This window comes from Eucalyptus grandis, chromosome 5 (genome assembly GCF_016545825.1).
Source record: "Eucalyptus grandis isolate ANBG69807.140 chromosome 5, ASM1654582v1, whole genome shotgun sequence".
Classification (NCBI taxonomy): domain Eukaryota; kingdom Viridiplantae; phylum Streptophyta; class Magnoliopsida; order Myrtales; family Myrtaceae; genus Eucalyptus; species Eucalyptus grandis.
This window is the reverse complement of record NC_052616.1, coordinates 49,138,212-49,155,562: the sequence shown is the minus strand read 5'-3', so window position 1 is coordinate 49,155,562 and position 17,351 is coordinate 49,138,212. Positions and strand designations below refer to the sequence as shown.

General features: G+C 39.0%; 1 protein-coding gene and 1 pseudogene across 1 annotated transcript; one reads left to right on the top strand and one right to left on the bottom strand.

The window, feature by feature from the left end:
* Positions 1 to 264: 264 nt before the first annotated feature.
* On the bottom strand, positions 265 to 1,500 carry LOC104447279 (UPF0481 protein At3g47200). Its single transcript, XM_010061038.1, has one exon. The coding sequence runs from the start codon at positions 1,498 to 1,500 to the stop codon at positions 265 to 267; it is 1,236 nt and encodes a 411-aa protein (XP_010059340.1).
* A 1,750-nt stretch (positions 1,501 to 3,250) lies between these two features.
* Positions 3,251 to 17,351, top strand: part of LOC120293979 — a 52,888-nt pseudogene continuing 38,787 nt past the window's right edge.

The window sequence follows — 17,351 nt, the reverse complement described above, 5'->3', positions numbered from 1 at the left end:
CTGGCCGATCCGGTCCTTTGTTTTACGGAACTTGGAAGTGGCTCGGCCTAGGGCAAAGTAAATTCTAGATTCCCAGGCGGAATGGGATCATCGGTTTGTGCTCTCTCCTAGTGATCACCACTTTAGTGATGATAACTGCTTATCCACATACTCAAGATTGATCTTATCACAAGGAAAGTATCAACAACTCAAAAGATTCACTGAAAACAGAGTCTATATATATAATGAAATCAATATGGAATATCTAGCTCTATATGCTTCTTGCTACTTGGGATAATGGTATTGCAACACGACATACACTGTTTGAATGATGCCTACAAGCGTTAATACAACAGCTAAGCCTGAAAGAGCCGACCATGGATTATCATGAAAAGTATTTAGGAGTTGTGCCCGGCAATGGTAAGCCTGTCCACACTTAAGAGACTCGTTTAAAATTGCAAATTGCGACTCTAGATAGCTCTCTTCAACGAGCTCGAAAGGAGCAACCTTACGGATGTCATTGAAGAAGCGTGCAAATTCCCTATTGCTCATGCCATGATTTGAGATGACTTTACATTTGTGCAAAAGTTGTACATCATCGACCGTGTGAATGAGACTTCCCATGAACATGGCATAGGCAGTTACATGACTATCATTTCTGCAGCCACAACACTGTTCAAAGGCAACCATATTGGGGAGGATCCAATTGAGGTCGTCGTCATCTATTGTTATTTTCGGAATTCCAATAATTCTGCGTTTTCTGTCAAATTTGATCTCCAGGAAGGTGTTGGCTTCCCTCTGCTTGAATCCAATTCCCACTCGACGCAACTCGGAAGCAGATATGATCATAGGAATAGATGGGCTCTTGTTTACTTGATTGTCTTGTTGATCCGAAGGTATTAAGCTCAAACGAAATTCGTCAAGTAAGTGCACTCCTTTCCGATTTATCCGTCTTTCCCTGACATTGCCAGGTCCTTTCAGGATGCAAATGAAGAAATTGAAGATAAGATCGGCCAAGGACGAGGTTGCCTCTGGAACAATTGTCGTTTCAAACAAATCCTTAAGAACGAAGTAGGGTGCCTGGTTCTCAAGTCGTAGAAGGTCCTGCATAACACAAGCTTTCACATATGTATTACATAATAGGGGCCTATCCATATGAGGTACGGCCCTCCCTACTTGACGGAGGAGCTCAATGATGAAGCATCCATCGAGGACCATCATTCTCACAAGATTAGGTCCGCTGAAATTGTCGGTGCTCTCCGAGTAGCACTGCCGGATCATTCTCTCTTTTGGGGCCACTACATCGATGAGGTTTACAAGGCGGACACCAAGCAGTTGAGTTCGGCCCAACATAGCATGGAGGTATCTCCACTTGGGCCCCTGAATCATTTCCAACTGCGATTCTCCATGATGGTACAGGCCAATAGAGACGATGCGAGGGCCGGCATGCCTCGGCAATACCTCCGCCAATCGCCTCAGGGACTCTGAAGATGCTACATCTGCTTCTGCCTGCTGATTCATTCAAACATTTCAGCGCCGCCTCAATATCTTCTGACATGGAAGGCAATAACTGCTGCTTCATGAGCTCGATCTCATGTTCCTCGGCAGTTGCTTGACGACCTCCTTGATTGTTGTCCATGCCGAGTTAAATTGTAGAATCAACGTGAATTTCTTGCTGGGATTTCAATAGCTAGAGAGAGAAACAAAGGATATCAGAAGTTTAGTGTATTCATGAAAAATATGAGGGACATGTAGAGATTTTAAAAGGTCATGGAACCAAGCTGGAGAACCAAACTAAAGAGGGCTTGTCTTCCCCCCGGCAAAATCATCGAGGGCTTCATAAGCGATGGCTGACGATGACTGTCAACTTTGGGCTGCTAATTGACAATTATCGCCCGCCATTAGATCGAAAATGGACTTATAGTCAGCCGCCTCTCTTTCCGTCTTGTTTTTCTCCCAAATAATTATCGTCGCAACAACTATTGGAAAAAAACACGTCCTCATAAAAAATTGACATGACCGGTTTGAAAAGTAAGGCGAGGATAAGAAGCCACGCACAAAAAGAAAGACAAAAAAAAATTGAAATTTCATAATATGAATGGATATGAACATCAGTCTCTGCATTGCCCAATTATTTAAGGAGGTGCCTTAGAAACAATACATTTTTCTAGGAACTACGGTGGGCGCGTGGTGAAGAAGGCACACAAAAGACAACATGTAAGTAGCCGAAGTCAATGATTTAGTACGGAAAAAATAAGGAAAAATATAGAAAATCATTATGAATCTACTTACTTTTGTAAATTAAGATTTGGATACAAAGTAACTACGTATCTTCAAGTGCCTGCATATTTATATATACACATACAAACATTCTAGACAACATTCTGGACAAAATATATTAAGACTAAGTAATTGATGTATGGATTGCTACTACTATGGATTGGCTCCAAATGAACTTATAAAATTCGAACATCATGAGAAGATTCTTCCATGTCTAAGGTGATGTGATTTTGAATTTTGCACAATTTACTTCCAAGTGAAACTAAATATTAAATTGCACTCATATTTTCAGGAATTAATGAATTGTTCGAGTAATTTAAGTAAGAAAAAGTTCCAATTTAAACTGAATGGACATGCCTTTATTTGCTTGTGTAGATTTTTTAAAACGTTTTATTGCTGCATATATACACACGTTAATATTGTATCCAGCAACGTTTTGGGAGAGTATCACTCTCTAGTAAAAGTCACTTTTTTATTTTTTATTTTACATTTCCTATAATTTAGTTGTGATTGTTTATCTTACAATGTCAAAACTACGACACGTTAAAGAATTCCTCTTGTAATATTTTGATAATATTTTGATATTGCTTCTAATTTAGCACTTTTTTGACAATTTTCCTCTAGTAGCTGCTCCACGCTACCGCGAGGTCCTAGCCTAGTCGAATCCTTGTTGCTGCACTCCCCTTACGTTTTGCTAGTTTCTTAAGCGGTCCTGAAGCTTTCTCGTTGTTCATCAAGGCGGAAGCAGCCACGTCTTCGTCCCATTAACGAGATCAGTTCACCAATCAGACCATCGTGATTCACCATCTGACGCCCGATTGCTTGTCGACCACGGCGAGTCCCGGTCGTGATTCGTGAGTCCTTGTTCATAGATCTAAATTTGGAAGCCAATATTTGGATTAGGCAAAATCTTGTCTAATTTGATTTTTAAATATTTCATTTCCTTATTTAAAATATTATTGATGCATATGATTGAATTTTTGGATGTATTATGCTATTTAAAATATTGAGTATCCTTTTAAATTATGGATTATTTCCTAATTTAAAAGAGAGGAAACGCCTTTTACACTGTGTCGTCATTGGAGGTGGACCAACTGGGGTGGAGTTCAGCAGTGAATTAAGTGATTTTATCATGAAAGATGTCCGTGAACGTTTTCCTCATGTTAAGGATTACATTCAAGTCACCATTATTGAGGTACTCATACACACTCACATACAGATGCTAGCGTCAGTTTGGAAAAATGTAACATGAATTGACAAGTACACACTTTAACAGGCAAACAAAATCCTGTTGTCGTTTGATGTTGGCTTACGGCAATATGCGACTAATCATCTAACAAGGGTAAGTTGATTTTCTTTCTCCAGTTACCATCATCTTTTCCAGCAGTTCATTTTGGTGCTGATTTAATGCTTTTAATCCCTAGTCTGGTGTTCATCTTAAAGGAGGCGTGGTGAAAGAGGTGCATGCGAAGAAAATTGTATTGAATGACGGTACGGATGTTCATACGGCCTCCTAGTCTGGTCCACTAGTGTTGGACCCTAGGAGTTTATCAAGTCACTTGATCTTCCCAAATCCCCTGGTGGAAGGTGAGGAAATAAGATTTCTTCTCTCCTTGGTCATCTAACTCTACAATAGCAATCTCGAGAAAAGAACTTTGGGACAATATGATTTTAGCATTTTACCACCTTCCAAATCATATGATTTGTCCTCTCAACTATTTCAGGATTGGGGTTGACGAATGGTTGAGGGTACCTTCAATGGAAGATGTGTTTGCGCTGGGGGATTGTGCGGGTTTTCTTGAACAAATAGGGAGGCTACTATTTCCCGCTTTAGCTTAGGTTCAGTCACCCTGTCTAATTCCTTTAAAGATGTCTCACTATAGCTCTTCATTTGATCGACAATCTTCATCTCCTTGCTCTACTTTGTACAAGATGTGGCATGAATCCTTCCATTTGAAACTAGAATTGGTCATTCACTATCTCTTTCTCATTGCATAAAGGGTTTATTTCCTCAGAAATAACTTGAATGCTGATTTCTGAAACAAGTCATGGAAAGGGAAGGGAAATTCTTGGAGGAGCTGTTTCGTAGGATAGGGAAGCAAAATGGAGGGAAGGCATTTTGTTCGAAAGACATACCTCTAGGAGACCCATTCATGTACAGGCATTTGGGAAGCATGGCTTCTGTTGGGCGTTACAAGGCGCCCGTCGATTTATGCCAGTCTAAGGTGCATAACGTGCTACCATGCGACACTTACTATTTTCTTTCCCAATACCTAGTACTGTCTAATTCATGGAATCAATCGTCATTACTTATGCAAACATTCTTTTATGCCCTAGTGATCACCACTTTAGTGATGATAACTATTAATCCACATACTCAAGAATGATCTGGTCACGAGAAAAGTATCAACAACTCAAAAGATTCACTAAAAACATAGTCTATATATATGTAATGAAATTGGAAGACACAACTTCTATATGCTTCCTGCTACTTGGGATGATAGTACTGCAACACAGCATACACTGTTTGAATGATGCCTACAAGCATCACTACAACGGCTAAGCCTGAAAGAGCCGACCATGGGTTGTCATGAAAAGCATTTAGGAGTTGTGCCCAGCAAAGATAAGCTTGCTCATACTTCAAAGACTTGTCTAAAAATGAAAAGTGTGATGCTAGATAGGTCTCCCAACTGTATATACTGATGTCTTTGCAAAGGTCACCGAAGAAGCATATGACATCCTGATTGCTCTTATGATAATTTGATATGACTTTACGGTTACGCAAAAGCTGTACGTCATCAACAGTGTGAATGAGGCATCCCATGAATCTGACATAGGCGCTTATGTGCCCGTCCCTTTGGCCACGACACTGCTCAAAAGCAACCATATTGGTGAGGATGCAATTGAGATTATCATTTATTTTTATTTGTGGAATTCTGACGGTTCTGCGTTTACTGTCAAATTTGATCCCCAGGAAGGTGCTGGCTTGCCCCTGCTTGAATCCAATTCCCACTCGACGGAGCTCGGAGGCAGATCTAATCAAAGGACAATATGAAATCTTCTCTACTGGATTGTCTTGTTGACTCTGAGGCATTAAACTCATACGAAATGAATCGAGTAAATGCACTCCTTTTATATTGATAAGCATTTCCAAGACATAGTCGGGTCCTACGTCGAAACAGCTGAAGAAATGGGAGGCAAGATTGGCCAAGGACCACGTTGCTTCTGGAACATTCGTTGTTTCAAACAAATCCTCGAGAACAAAGTATGGGACCTGGTTCTCAAGCCGAAGAAGGTCCCGTGCAACAGAATTTAACACGTATAAATTATTTAATGGTGGATCCATCCGTATGACCTCTGCCAATTGACGGAGGAATTGAATGATGAAGCATCCATCAACAACCATCATTTTCACAAGGTCAGGTCCGCTGAAACATTCGGTGCTCTCTGAATAGCACTGCCGAATCATTTCCACTTTCAATGCCACTGTATTGATGAGGTCCTCGAGGCCGACACCGTGCGGTTGAGTTTGTTCCAGCATGGTGCGGAGGTATCTCCACTTGTGTTCCTGAAGCATCTGCAACTGCGGTTCCCCATGGTGGTATGGGCCAATAGAGACGATAAGAGGCCGAGACGCCTCGGCATTTCCTCCGGCAAGTGCCTGAGGAACTCTAAAGATGCTACAGTTGCTTTCGCCTGCTGATTCAGCCAACAATTTCGGCGCTGCCTCAATATCTTGTAACATGGAAGGCAATAACTGCCGCTTCATGAGCTCGATCCCATGTTCCTCAGCAGTTGCTTGACGACCTCCTCGATTGTTGTCCATACCGAGTTGAATTGTAGAATCAACGTGAATTTCTTGCTGGGATTTCAACAGCTAGAGAGAGAATGGGAAGGATACGAGAAGTGTAGCATGACCTATCCAAAAACATGTGGGGCCAAATGAAGACAAGCGAGCGTAACGTGATTCACGCATCTTGACAGGAACACGCGCGGGTTCAAACGAAGCAATTTGCATTGATTCATTTTCATTAGCCATTTTCATGGCAGGAAGACTAAAAGGTAAATTTATAACTTAAATTACCCAAAAAATTAAAAATATAAATCACTTGAAGCAATTCTTTTGTTTATGCTTAGGGAGTATATATAAATCTTATAAAAATAATTACAGATCAACACATCTAAAGATTAGTGACTAAGATTGGATAGGGTTTTTCCTACCCCTTATACGAGTAAGGCTACTCATATCTTTACTAGATCGACAAAATTGACCCTAATGGTTTTGATCTCCTTCAACTTACATGCAAACAAGTCAGAAAAAGATACTTGACTTATATGCAGACAAGTCATCGAGGGGGAAATATCTAAAAAGGCATGGGGCCAAATGAAGACGAGTCTCAACAGGAACACGCGCGAGGCCAGACGAAACAATTTGCATTGATTGATTTTCATTAGTCATTTTCGTGGCAAGAAGACTAAAAGGTCAATTCATAACTTAAATTACTAAAAATATCGTACATATAAATCATTGGAAGCCATTCTTTTGTTTATGCTTAGGCGTATAAATATTAGAAAAATAATTACAGATCAACACATTTGGGGATCAGTGACTAAGATTGGATAGCGCTTTTCCTACCCCTTATACAAGTAAGGCTACTCGTATCTTTACTAGATCGAAAAAATTGACCCTAATGGTTTCAATCTCCTTTGACTTACATGTAGACAAATCGGAAAAAGATACTTGACTTATATGCAGACAAGTCGTCGATGGGGAAATATCTAAAAAGGCGTGGGGCCAAATGAAGCCGAGTCTTGACAGGAACACACGCGGGGCCAAACGAAGCAATTTGCATTGATTGATTTTCATTAGCCATTTTCGTGGCAAGAAGACTAAAAGGTCAATTCATAACTTAAATTACCAAAAATATGATACAAATAAATCATTGGAAGCAATTCTTTTGTTTATGCTTAGGGAGTATATATAAATATTATAAAAATAATTACAGATCAACACATCTAAAGATCAGTGACTAAGATTGGATAGGGTTTTTCCTACCCCTTATACGAGTAAGGCTACTCATATCTTTACTAGATCGACAAAATTGACCCTAATGGTTTCAATCTCCTTCAACTTACATGCAAACAAGTCAGAAAAAGATACTTGACTTATATGCAGACAAGTCATTGAGGGGGAAATATCTAAAAAGGCATGGGGCCAAATGAAGACGAGTCTCGGCGGGAACACACGCGAGGCCAAACGAAGCAATTTGCATTGATTGATTTTCATTAGCCATTTTCGTGGCAAGAAGACTAAAAGGTCAATTCATCACTTAAATTACCAAAATTATGATACATATAAATCACTGGAAGCAATTCTTTTGTTTATGCTTAGGGTGTATATGTAAATATTATAAAAAATATTACAGATCAACACATCTGGGGATCGATGACTAAGATTAGATAGGGCTCTTTTTACCCCTTATACGGGTAAGGCTACTCATATCTTTACTAGATCGACAAAATTGACCCTAATGGTTTCAATCTCCTTTGACTCACATGTAGACAAATCGGAAAAAGATACTTGACTTATATGTAGACAAGTCGTCGAGGGGGAAATATCTAAAAGGTGTGGGGCCAAATGAAGACGAATCTCGACAGGAACACGCGCGAGGCCAAACAAAGCAATTTGCATTGATTGATTTTCATTAGCCATTTTCGTGGCAAGAAGACTAAAAGGTCAATTCATAACTTAAATTACCAAAAATATGTTACATATAAATCACTGGAAGCAATTCTTTTGTTTATGCTTAGAGAGTATATATAAATATTATAAAAATAATTAGAGATCAACACATCTGAGGATCAGTGACTAAGATGGGATAGGCTTTTCCTACCCCTTATACGAGTAAGCCTACTTGTATCTTTACTAGATCGAAAAAATTGACGCTAATGATTTCAATCTCCTTTGACTTACATGCAGAAAACTTGAAAAAAGATACTTGACTTATATGCAAACAAGTCGTTGAGGGGGAAATATCTAAAAAGGCATGAGGCCAAATGAAGACGAGTCTCGACAGGAACACGCGCGGGGCCAAACGAAGGATTTTGCATTGATTGATTTTGATTAGCCATTTTCGTGGCAAGACTAAAAGGACAATTCATAACTTAAATTACCCAAAATATGATACATATAAATCACTGGAAGCAATTCTTTTGTTTATGCGTAGGGAGTATATATAAATATTATAAAAATAATTACAGATCAACACATATGGGGATCGGTGACTAAGATTGGATAGGGTTTTTCCTAACCCTTATACAAGTAAGGCTACTCATATCTTTACTAGATCGACAAAATTGACCCTAATGGTTTCAATCTCCTTTGACTTACATGCAGACAAGTCAGAAAAAGATACTTGACTTATATGTAGACAAGTCGTCGAGGGGGAAATATCTAAAAAGGCATGGGCCCAAATGAAGACGAGTCTCGACAGGAACACGCGCACGGCCAAATGAAGCAATTTGCATTGATCGATCTTGATTAGCCATTTTTGTGGCAAGAAGACTAAAATGTCAATTCATAACTTAAATTTCTAAAAATATCGTACATATAAATCACTGGAAGCAATTCTTTTGTTTATGCTTAGGGCGTATATATAAATATTAGAAAAATAATTACAGATCAGCACATCTAAGGATCAATGACTAAGATTGGATAGGGTTTTTCCTAGCCCTTATACAAGTAAGGCTACTCATATCTTTACTAGATCGACAAAATTGACCCTAATGGTTTCAATCTCCTTTGACTTACATGTAGACAAGTCAAAAAAAGATACTTGACTTATATGCAGACAAGTCGTCAAGGGGGAAATATCTAAAAAGGCGTAGGCCCAAATGAAGACGAGTCTCGACAGGAACATACGCACGGCCAAACGAAGCAATTTGCATTGATCGATCTTGATTAGCCATTTTTGTGGCAAGAAGACTAAAATGTCAATTCATAACTTAAATTTGTAAAAATATCGTACATATAAATCACTAGAAGCAATTCTTTTGTTTATGCTTAGGGCGTATATATAAATATTAGAAAAATAATTACATATCAACACATCTAGGATCAGTGACTAAGATTCCAAAAGACTAGATCTATCACAGCATAAAAAAATAATCAGTAGCCAATCATTAGAACCGTTAGTGATGGGTACACTCCAAAACCTTTCCCTAAAACATTATGGCTTGTAGTGCGAGCATAAGTTTGGCATTCTCAACACCATTGCCATATGAAGACAACGACAACATATTGAACCACCACAAATGAAACATCTTTAAGGAACTTGCAAATTTAGATATAGATTGGGAGTAAAAAAAAGGCTCACGATTTAGATCTAGATGTAAATTGTGAAAATATAGCTTCCACTGAATTTCTAAGAAGTCATACAATCACGTCTCGAGAATCCTACTTAGAGGTGGCAAAATGGGTCATTTTGGACCCATATTTTTCACAAATGGGTCAAATATGGGTTATGAAGTTGTAATGACCCAGCTAAAATGGGTCAAGGTGTTTTAAGTTCAATTCTATATGGATCGAAAATGGGTCACACGTTCTAACCCATTTTCGACCCATTTTTAAAACCTAAAAAACATGAACTTCCTCAGGGACTGCCCTTTGTTAGTGACCCATTTTCAACCCACCTCCGCCGCTCTCCTCCGAGCCACCTCCACCACTCGCCTTCGCCACTCGCTGCCGTAGCTTGCCTCTGAGTCACCTTTGCCGCTCGCCTTTGAGGCTCACCTCTGCTGCTCCCTCGAAGGTCGACGAGCTTCGTCACCCACCTCCGCCGCTTGCCACTGATGCTCGCCTCTGAGTCGCCTCTGCCTCCCGCCTTTGAGGCTCACCTCTGCCGCTCCCTCAAAGGTCGACAAGCTTCGTCACCCACCTCCGCCGACGAGCACACCCACGAGCTCTAGCTCCTCGTCCGCCAGAAGACCCACAACCTCAACCATTTACAATTTATATGTACGATATTTCGTGGCAAGAAGACTAAAACGTCAATTCATAACTTAAATTTCTAAAAATATCGTACATATAAATCACTGGAAGCAATTCTTTTGTTTATGCTTAGGGCTTATATATAAATATTAAAAAAATAATTACATATCAACACATTTGGGATCAATGAATAAGACTCGAAAAGACTAGATCTATCACAACATATATTTTGACGCATATATATAAGTTGGCTCTGTAATTTTTTATTTCTACATATATATAAGTTAGTGACCTCCTTGAGTGTTGTCAATGCTGAGTTAAATTGTAAAATCTATGTGAATTTCTTGTTGGAATTTCAATAGCTAGAGCGAGAATTGAAAGCTATCAAAAGTGTAGGGTATCTAGGAAAAACGTGAGGGGCAAGTAGAGATTTAAAAAAAGTCTTGAAACAAGCTGTAGCGGTAAGTCCTGGGAAAGGTCACATGTAACAAAGTATAGTTTATTTCTGTCATTGAAATTGAAAGAGGGCTGCTCTTGCAAGCGGCAAAGTCGTCGGGTGGCTAACAATGACTGCCTGCTGACTGCTGTTGATTCACGATCATCGCCGGCCGTTGGATAAAAAATGACTAGTGCTAGTTTTATATCAAGACCGGTTGGAAATGTTTGTACGTTAGAAACGACGACCATATCGAGGAGAAGAAGACACGCGAAAGGCCAAATGTACGTAGGTTAGTGCGTGAAGCAGTTACCTTTATGCTTAAATCATTGCAAGGGACATGTGAAAATGAGAATATTAATACGACATTAATACGATATATATAATATAATGTATCGTTTTGGTGATGTCAAATCTTCATTTCCTTCGAATTCTTGAATGCCCATCGAGCAAAAAGGAGCTGTACAAGTGCGCCAGCTGGACGGTGAAAAAAAAGAGTGATGAAAGAGTTATGCATTGCACTTGCAGAGCTACATCCCAAAGCTTCCGGAGGTGCGGAGGTGCACAATTTTTAAGGAACTGCGATCGGATCGAGGACCATAAGACCCCACATAGGAAAAAAAAAAGTCCATGATTTAGGACAGAAAAAAGAAGATAAAAAGATCGAAATTTCATACCACCGCCTGCGGTGGCCAGTTGGATAAGAGCTCCCATGATCCTTTTTCAGAAGAGAGGAGTTCGAATCCCGCTGGCTGCACGAGATCTTAAGTGCAACGTCGGGGTGGTGGGTCATCCGCTAGCGTCGCCCCAGGGTTTACCCCCGTTACCCTGGGCCTATCGGGTTATCCGTGTTGGTACGGTGCATGGGTTCCTTGGGTCATTAAAAAAAAAAAAAGATCGAAATTTCATAAAATAAGTGATACTAAGCGTCGGTCTTATAAGAAGTTGCCTAGATAAAGACCTTTTTAAGGAAGTGCACGTTGGGCGGGCACAAGTAGCCACACAAAAGACCAAATGTAAGTTGGTGAAGTCAATAATTCAGTTTCAACCAAAAAAAAAAAAGAAGTCAATAATTCAGTACAAAAAGAAAGAGAAAAATCGAAATTTCAATTAAAATATGGACATAAAGTAATTACGTATCTTTAAGTGGTTTCAATATTATTTTTACATTTGCATGCATACTCGAAAAAAATAGGATCTTACTACTTAATGGATGTACAAATTGCTACTCTACAAATTGGCTCCAAAAATAAACTTCTAAAACTCGAACATGATGAGGACACTCTTCTGTAATTTAGGGTGATGGAAATTTATATTTGTGTCATTTACTTTGAAGTGAAAGTACATATTAAATTGCACTTGCACCTTCGCAATGAATGACTTTTTCAAGCAATGTAAGAAAAGGAAAAAAAAAAAAAAAAAGAGATCTTATTTCTTATGCAAATTGAGTCGACTTGCCTTCATTCGCTCTTGTAGATTGTTGAAAACGTTTTAGTGCTGCCTATATGTATTAAGACATTTTGTATCCTAAAACATTTTGGAAGAGTGGCCCTCTTTAAAAACCAGCTTTTGTTAAATACAGAAATTTCTAAATATTTAGTTGTAATTATTCATCGCACTATTTTAGGACTACGACAGTTTGAAGAATATTTTTGGTATATCATCATAATATATTGATATCGCTTCTAATATGTAAAATGTTTGAATTTTCTATTCATTTTGCAATGAACTTATATTGCAAATGAGACACGATGTAAAACTTTTGTAGGAATATTGGGCATCGTAAAGTTGGAGGGGCATTAGTGATGGCCTTTCTCCATCGTATTCGTATGGTAAATGCGTTTGTTGTTCTCAATGAAAAAACCACTTTTAGTAGCCTTTCTCTTCAGTTGTAGCCTTAAAGCCAAAAAGATTATCAAAAAAGTCATCAAAATATTATATTAATGAAAGAGGCGGTGACTGGGGACCTCCTACCAGCCTTTAACAGAAAAAAAAAAAAAGGGAAAAAAAAAAGAAGACAAAATTTCAGATTTTTTTGAAAAACTAAAAAATTTCATATGAGTATCAACTGTGCCACATAGATGGTTGGCATCCATACAATTTCTGACCAAATTTGGTCAGATGGACTACAATGATAAATTGTCAAAAAGTTTAGGATTAAATTAGCCAAATTAAAAGGTTTAAGACTAATTTTGTACAAATGTAATATGTTTAAAACTTTCTTTTTTACACTAATCTTCCCGCTTAGAGCTCGCCCACGTTGGTTTAATATATAGCCGCATCCTCTCGTTGATTAATATACGTATATAGATATATAGACGCGTGCCCAGACACACACACACTTCATACACGTGTTTGAATTGCAATTGATAAATTGACCATTTTCCATTTGAAAAAGAAGAAAAGAAAAAGAAAGAAGAGCGTCTACATTTTTTCGATTTCTTATGGGAAGAAATGCTAAAGAAATGATGATAAGTTGTTGCCTCCTACTCCCTTGCTCTTCGATAAAGCTAACATATGGGAAATAGTAACATTCATAGCTATTAGTTTTTGAATGTGATAGGTGTACCTTAGTGTTCTGTTGGAATTTTTTTCCTGATAGAGCCTGATCATCAACTGCATCGACTGTGGACCTAAGGTGATGACTAATTAAACCGAAATCATCTACCACGAACCTCAACTGAAAATATAGTCTACATCCCCACTCTATGTTTCTTTTATATATTGGTGTCGAGGCACGCATCAAGTGCGTTGCATGCATGATCATGGATGGGTTGCATATGAAGAGAAATGAATCATCTTTGAAAGGAATGGCCGATTTGTAATGGGAAATTACTATTGTTATGAGACAATGTATGAATTATGTGGTAACTTGATGAAAGAGAGAGCAATGACCTAGCGGACAGTTTCAATTTTGATGCAAGGGTAATGTAGGAAAATGAAAGTGGGACAAATCGATGTATAAGTTGGCTCTACCATTTTTTATTGCATACTCTAACCTAGGTAGAAAATTTATGGGTGGTTTCTTTGTGATTTAGCAAACACACAAAAGCCAATTTTTAAAAGTTATATGTTTCATATTTTTTGTGACAAGTAATTTTTAAACCTTATCCCTTTTGCATCGACTTTCTGTTTAAAGAGTAATCTAATAAATATATTTTCTAATATTTCTCTCCAGATGTGTTGATCTTTACTCTTCAACTTCTCAAGAAAAAAATATTGAACTTTATTTCCTCGTTCTACTTTGGACTAGATGGGGGCATTAATCCTTCATTTGAATTTGGAAGTGGCCATTCACTTTCTCTTTCTCTCGTTGTATAAGGGCTAAGTTTTCTTCTTCCTAGGAAATACTATGAATGCGAATTTTCTGAAACAAGTCGCAAAAAGGGAAAAGAAATTCTTCATGGAGCTCTTTCCTAGGATAGGGAAGCAAAATGGAGGGAAAGTATTTTGTCGAAAGATATACCTCTAGGAGACCCATTTGAGTTACAAAGTGCTCATCAATTTACATTAGTATAAGGTACATAACATGCTACCATGCCATATTGATGGCTTTCTTTCCTAATAGCCAGATTTTGATGCACGCATACTTTATAATTTGCTGAATTAATAGTTGTCACTTATGCAGAATGCGAAAGGAATATTGCACGCAGGCTTCACGAGTTGGCTAATTTGGCATTCGACTTATCTCACAAGAGTAGGCAGCTAGAGGAACGGGTTTTATGTCACAGTGACAGTGACCTGGGCGACAAATTGGAAGAGACAACTTGTTTGACAAAAAAAGAAAATAAGAAGAGACAACTTGAGAATAGTTTGACAACAATAGAGATACATACATTAGCGGCTTTGCACTAGTCTTAAAATTTTCGCAATTTTTGAATGCCTTGCGCTCTTTCTGGGTGGAAATGTTCAAGTATTTGTCACACAAGTATTAGCATGCTAATAAAAAAAATATGGTTTTTCACCACTTCACTTTTTTCACATTGTTGTGTAACTTCAGTTTTATTAGTTGTAGAACTCTTTTTAGTCAATTTAACTTCATAAATTAAAAAATTCTAGAAAAAAAAAATTGCACGGTTTTGAACTGGGCGATCCAGTCCTCACCAATCCTCAATTCCATGGAACTAGCTAGTAGCTAGGCCTAGGGCTATGTAAGCTCCAGATTCCGGGCAGAGGCAGATTGTCCGTCCATGCTCTCTCCTAGTGATCACCACTTTTAGTAATGAAAATTGTTCATTTGCTTATACAAAATTATTCTGGCCACAAGGAAAGCATCAACAACACAAAAGATTCACCGAAAACAGAGTTAATACATGTAATGGAATTAATACGAAAGATGGAGCTTCTAGACGCTTAGTGCTACCTAGGATGGTAATACTGCAACACAGTGTAAACTGTTTGAATCGCACCTGTAAGCATCAGCACAGCAGCTATAGTCGACCATGTGTAGCGACAAGGAGTGTATATGAGTTGTGTGAAGAAAACACGAATCTGTTGACGCCTAACATAGCTGTTGACTCTTGCAATCTCTGACTCTAGATAGCTCTCTGAGACGTCCCAAATAGCGTCCTTGCTAACATCACGGAAGAAGCTTGCAATGCCCTTCTTGCTCACGCCGTCATTCCACATGACGCCATGGTCACACAAAAGTTGTGCATCGTTAGCTGTGTCAATGAGTGATCCCATGAACATGGCATAGGCAGTAAAGTGCTTGTCGCAATAGAGAAAACACCGTTCAAAAGCAACCATATTGTGGAGGATACACTGGAGAGTGTCATTGATTCTTAGTTTTGGAATTTGCAAGATTCCTGCTTTGGAATCAAATGTGATCTCGAGAAAGGTACTGGCTTCTCCTCGCGCGAATGCAATTCCGGCTTGATTGAGCTTGGAAGCAGAACTGATCAATTCATAGGACGAGCTCTTCTCTGCTGGACCAATGTTCTGTTGACCCCCAGTAATTAAGCTCAGACGAAGTAAATCAAGTAAATGCATTCCTCTAAAATTGCTATATCTTACTGAGAAACGGACAGGCCTTTCCACGATGCCGTCGAAGAACTTGAGGGCAAGAATGGTCAAGCTGATCATTTCTTTTGGAACATTCGTTGTTTCAAACAAATCCTCGAGAACAAAGTAAGGGACCTGGTTCTCAAGCCGTAGAAGGTCCCGCACGAGTGAAATGTACATGTATGAATTGTTTGATGGGATATCGTCGGACTGTACGTAACCTGCAATTTGACGGAGGAACTCAACGACATAGCATCCGTCCAGAACCATCATTTTGACAAGATCAGATCCGCTAAAATTGTCGGTGCTCTCCGAGTAGCACTGCCGGATCATTTTCTCTTTTGGCGCCATTACATTGATGAGATCCTTAAGGTGGATACCGTGCGGTTGAAGTCGGCCCAGAAGAGCGCGGAGGCATCTCCACTTATGCACCTCAAGCATCTGCAACTGCAATTGCGGTTCCCCATGATGGTAAGGACCAATAGAGATAACGAGAGGTCGGCACGCCTCCTGAGGGACGTTGAAGATGCAACAGCTGCTTTCGCCTGCTGATTCTTTCAACAATTCTGGCACTGCTTCCATATCTATTAACATGGAAGGCAATAAAGTTTGCTCAATGACCTCAATCACATGTTGGTCGGCAGTTGTCTGATGAACTCCCTGATTGTTGTCCATGGGCGAGTTAAATTGTCAAATCTACGTGAATTTCTTGCTGGAATTTCAATAGCTAGAGAGAGAATTGAAAGGATACGAGAAGTGTAGTGTTATGTAGTGTTACCGGGAAAGATGTGAGGTGCATAGATATCACAAGAGGGCATGGAAGAGCAAGTGTAGCGGAGGACGGAGACAAGGACGAGGGGGATGACAGAGAGTAGAACTAATACCTAGGGCGCCACGTGTCGTCCATTGAATGGGCCGGCCCGCCCTGGTCCCGCTTCTCTCTTTATTATTTCTCTCTTCCTTCTCTCTCTTCGAGAGAGGACTCATTTTTATTCTGGGGTCGGCAAAGACGACTTGATGGAGAAAAGTCGGAAAAGAGGACTTGACTTGCATGCAGAAAAGTCGTCGAGGTATTTATAAGGTGTCAAAGGTTTGTGTACGGTTCTGTATACGAAAGGACATATACCAAAATGCGTGGGGCCAAATGAAGACGAGTGAGCTTAAACGTGACTCACTCATCTTGACAGGAAAACGCGCGTGGCCAAACAAGGCAATTTGCATTGATCGATTTTGATCAGCCATTTTCATGGCAAGAAGACTCAAAGGTAAATTCATAACTTAAATTACCCAAAAAATTAAAAATATAAATCACCGTAAGCAAATTTTTTGTTTATACTTAGGGAGTACATATAAATCTAATAAAATAATCACACATCAACATATCAAGCGAATAGTGATTAGGATTGGGCAGGACTCCCACCCCCTATACAAGTAAGGCCACTCATTTCTTTATTAGATTGACAAGATCGGCCTTAATGATTTCCATTTTGCAGTCTCGTTTGACATAATTATTTTCTCTCTATGGCTTTTTGTGAATTTTAAACTTATTGTTATCTAGAAAATAAAAGAAAATTACTATTTGCTCCATCATTGCTATTATAACAGCAATTGGAAAACACGTGTTCATGGAGATAAAAAATGACAGGTTTGAGAAGTTTAGGC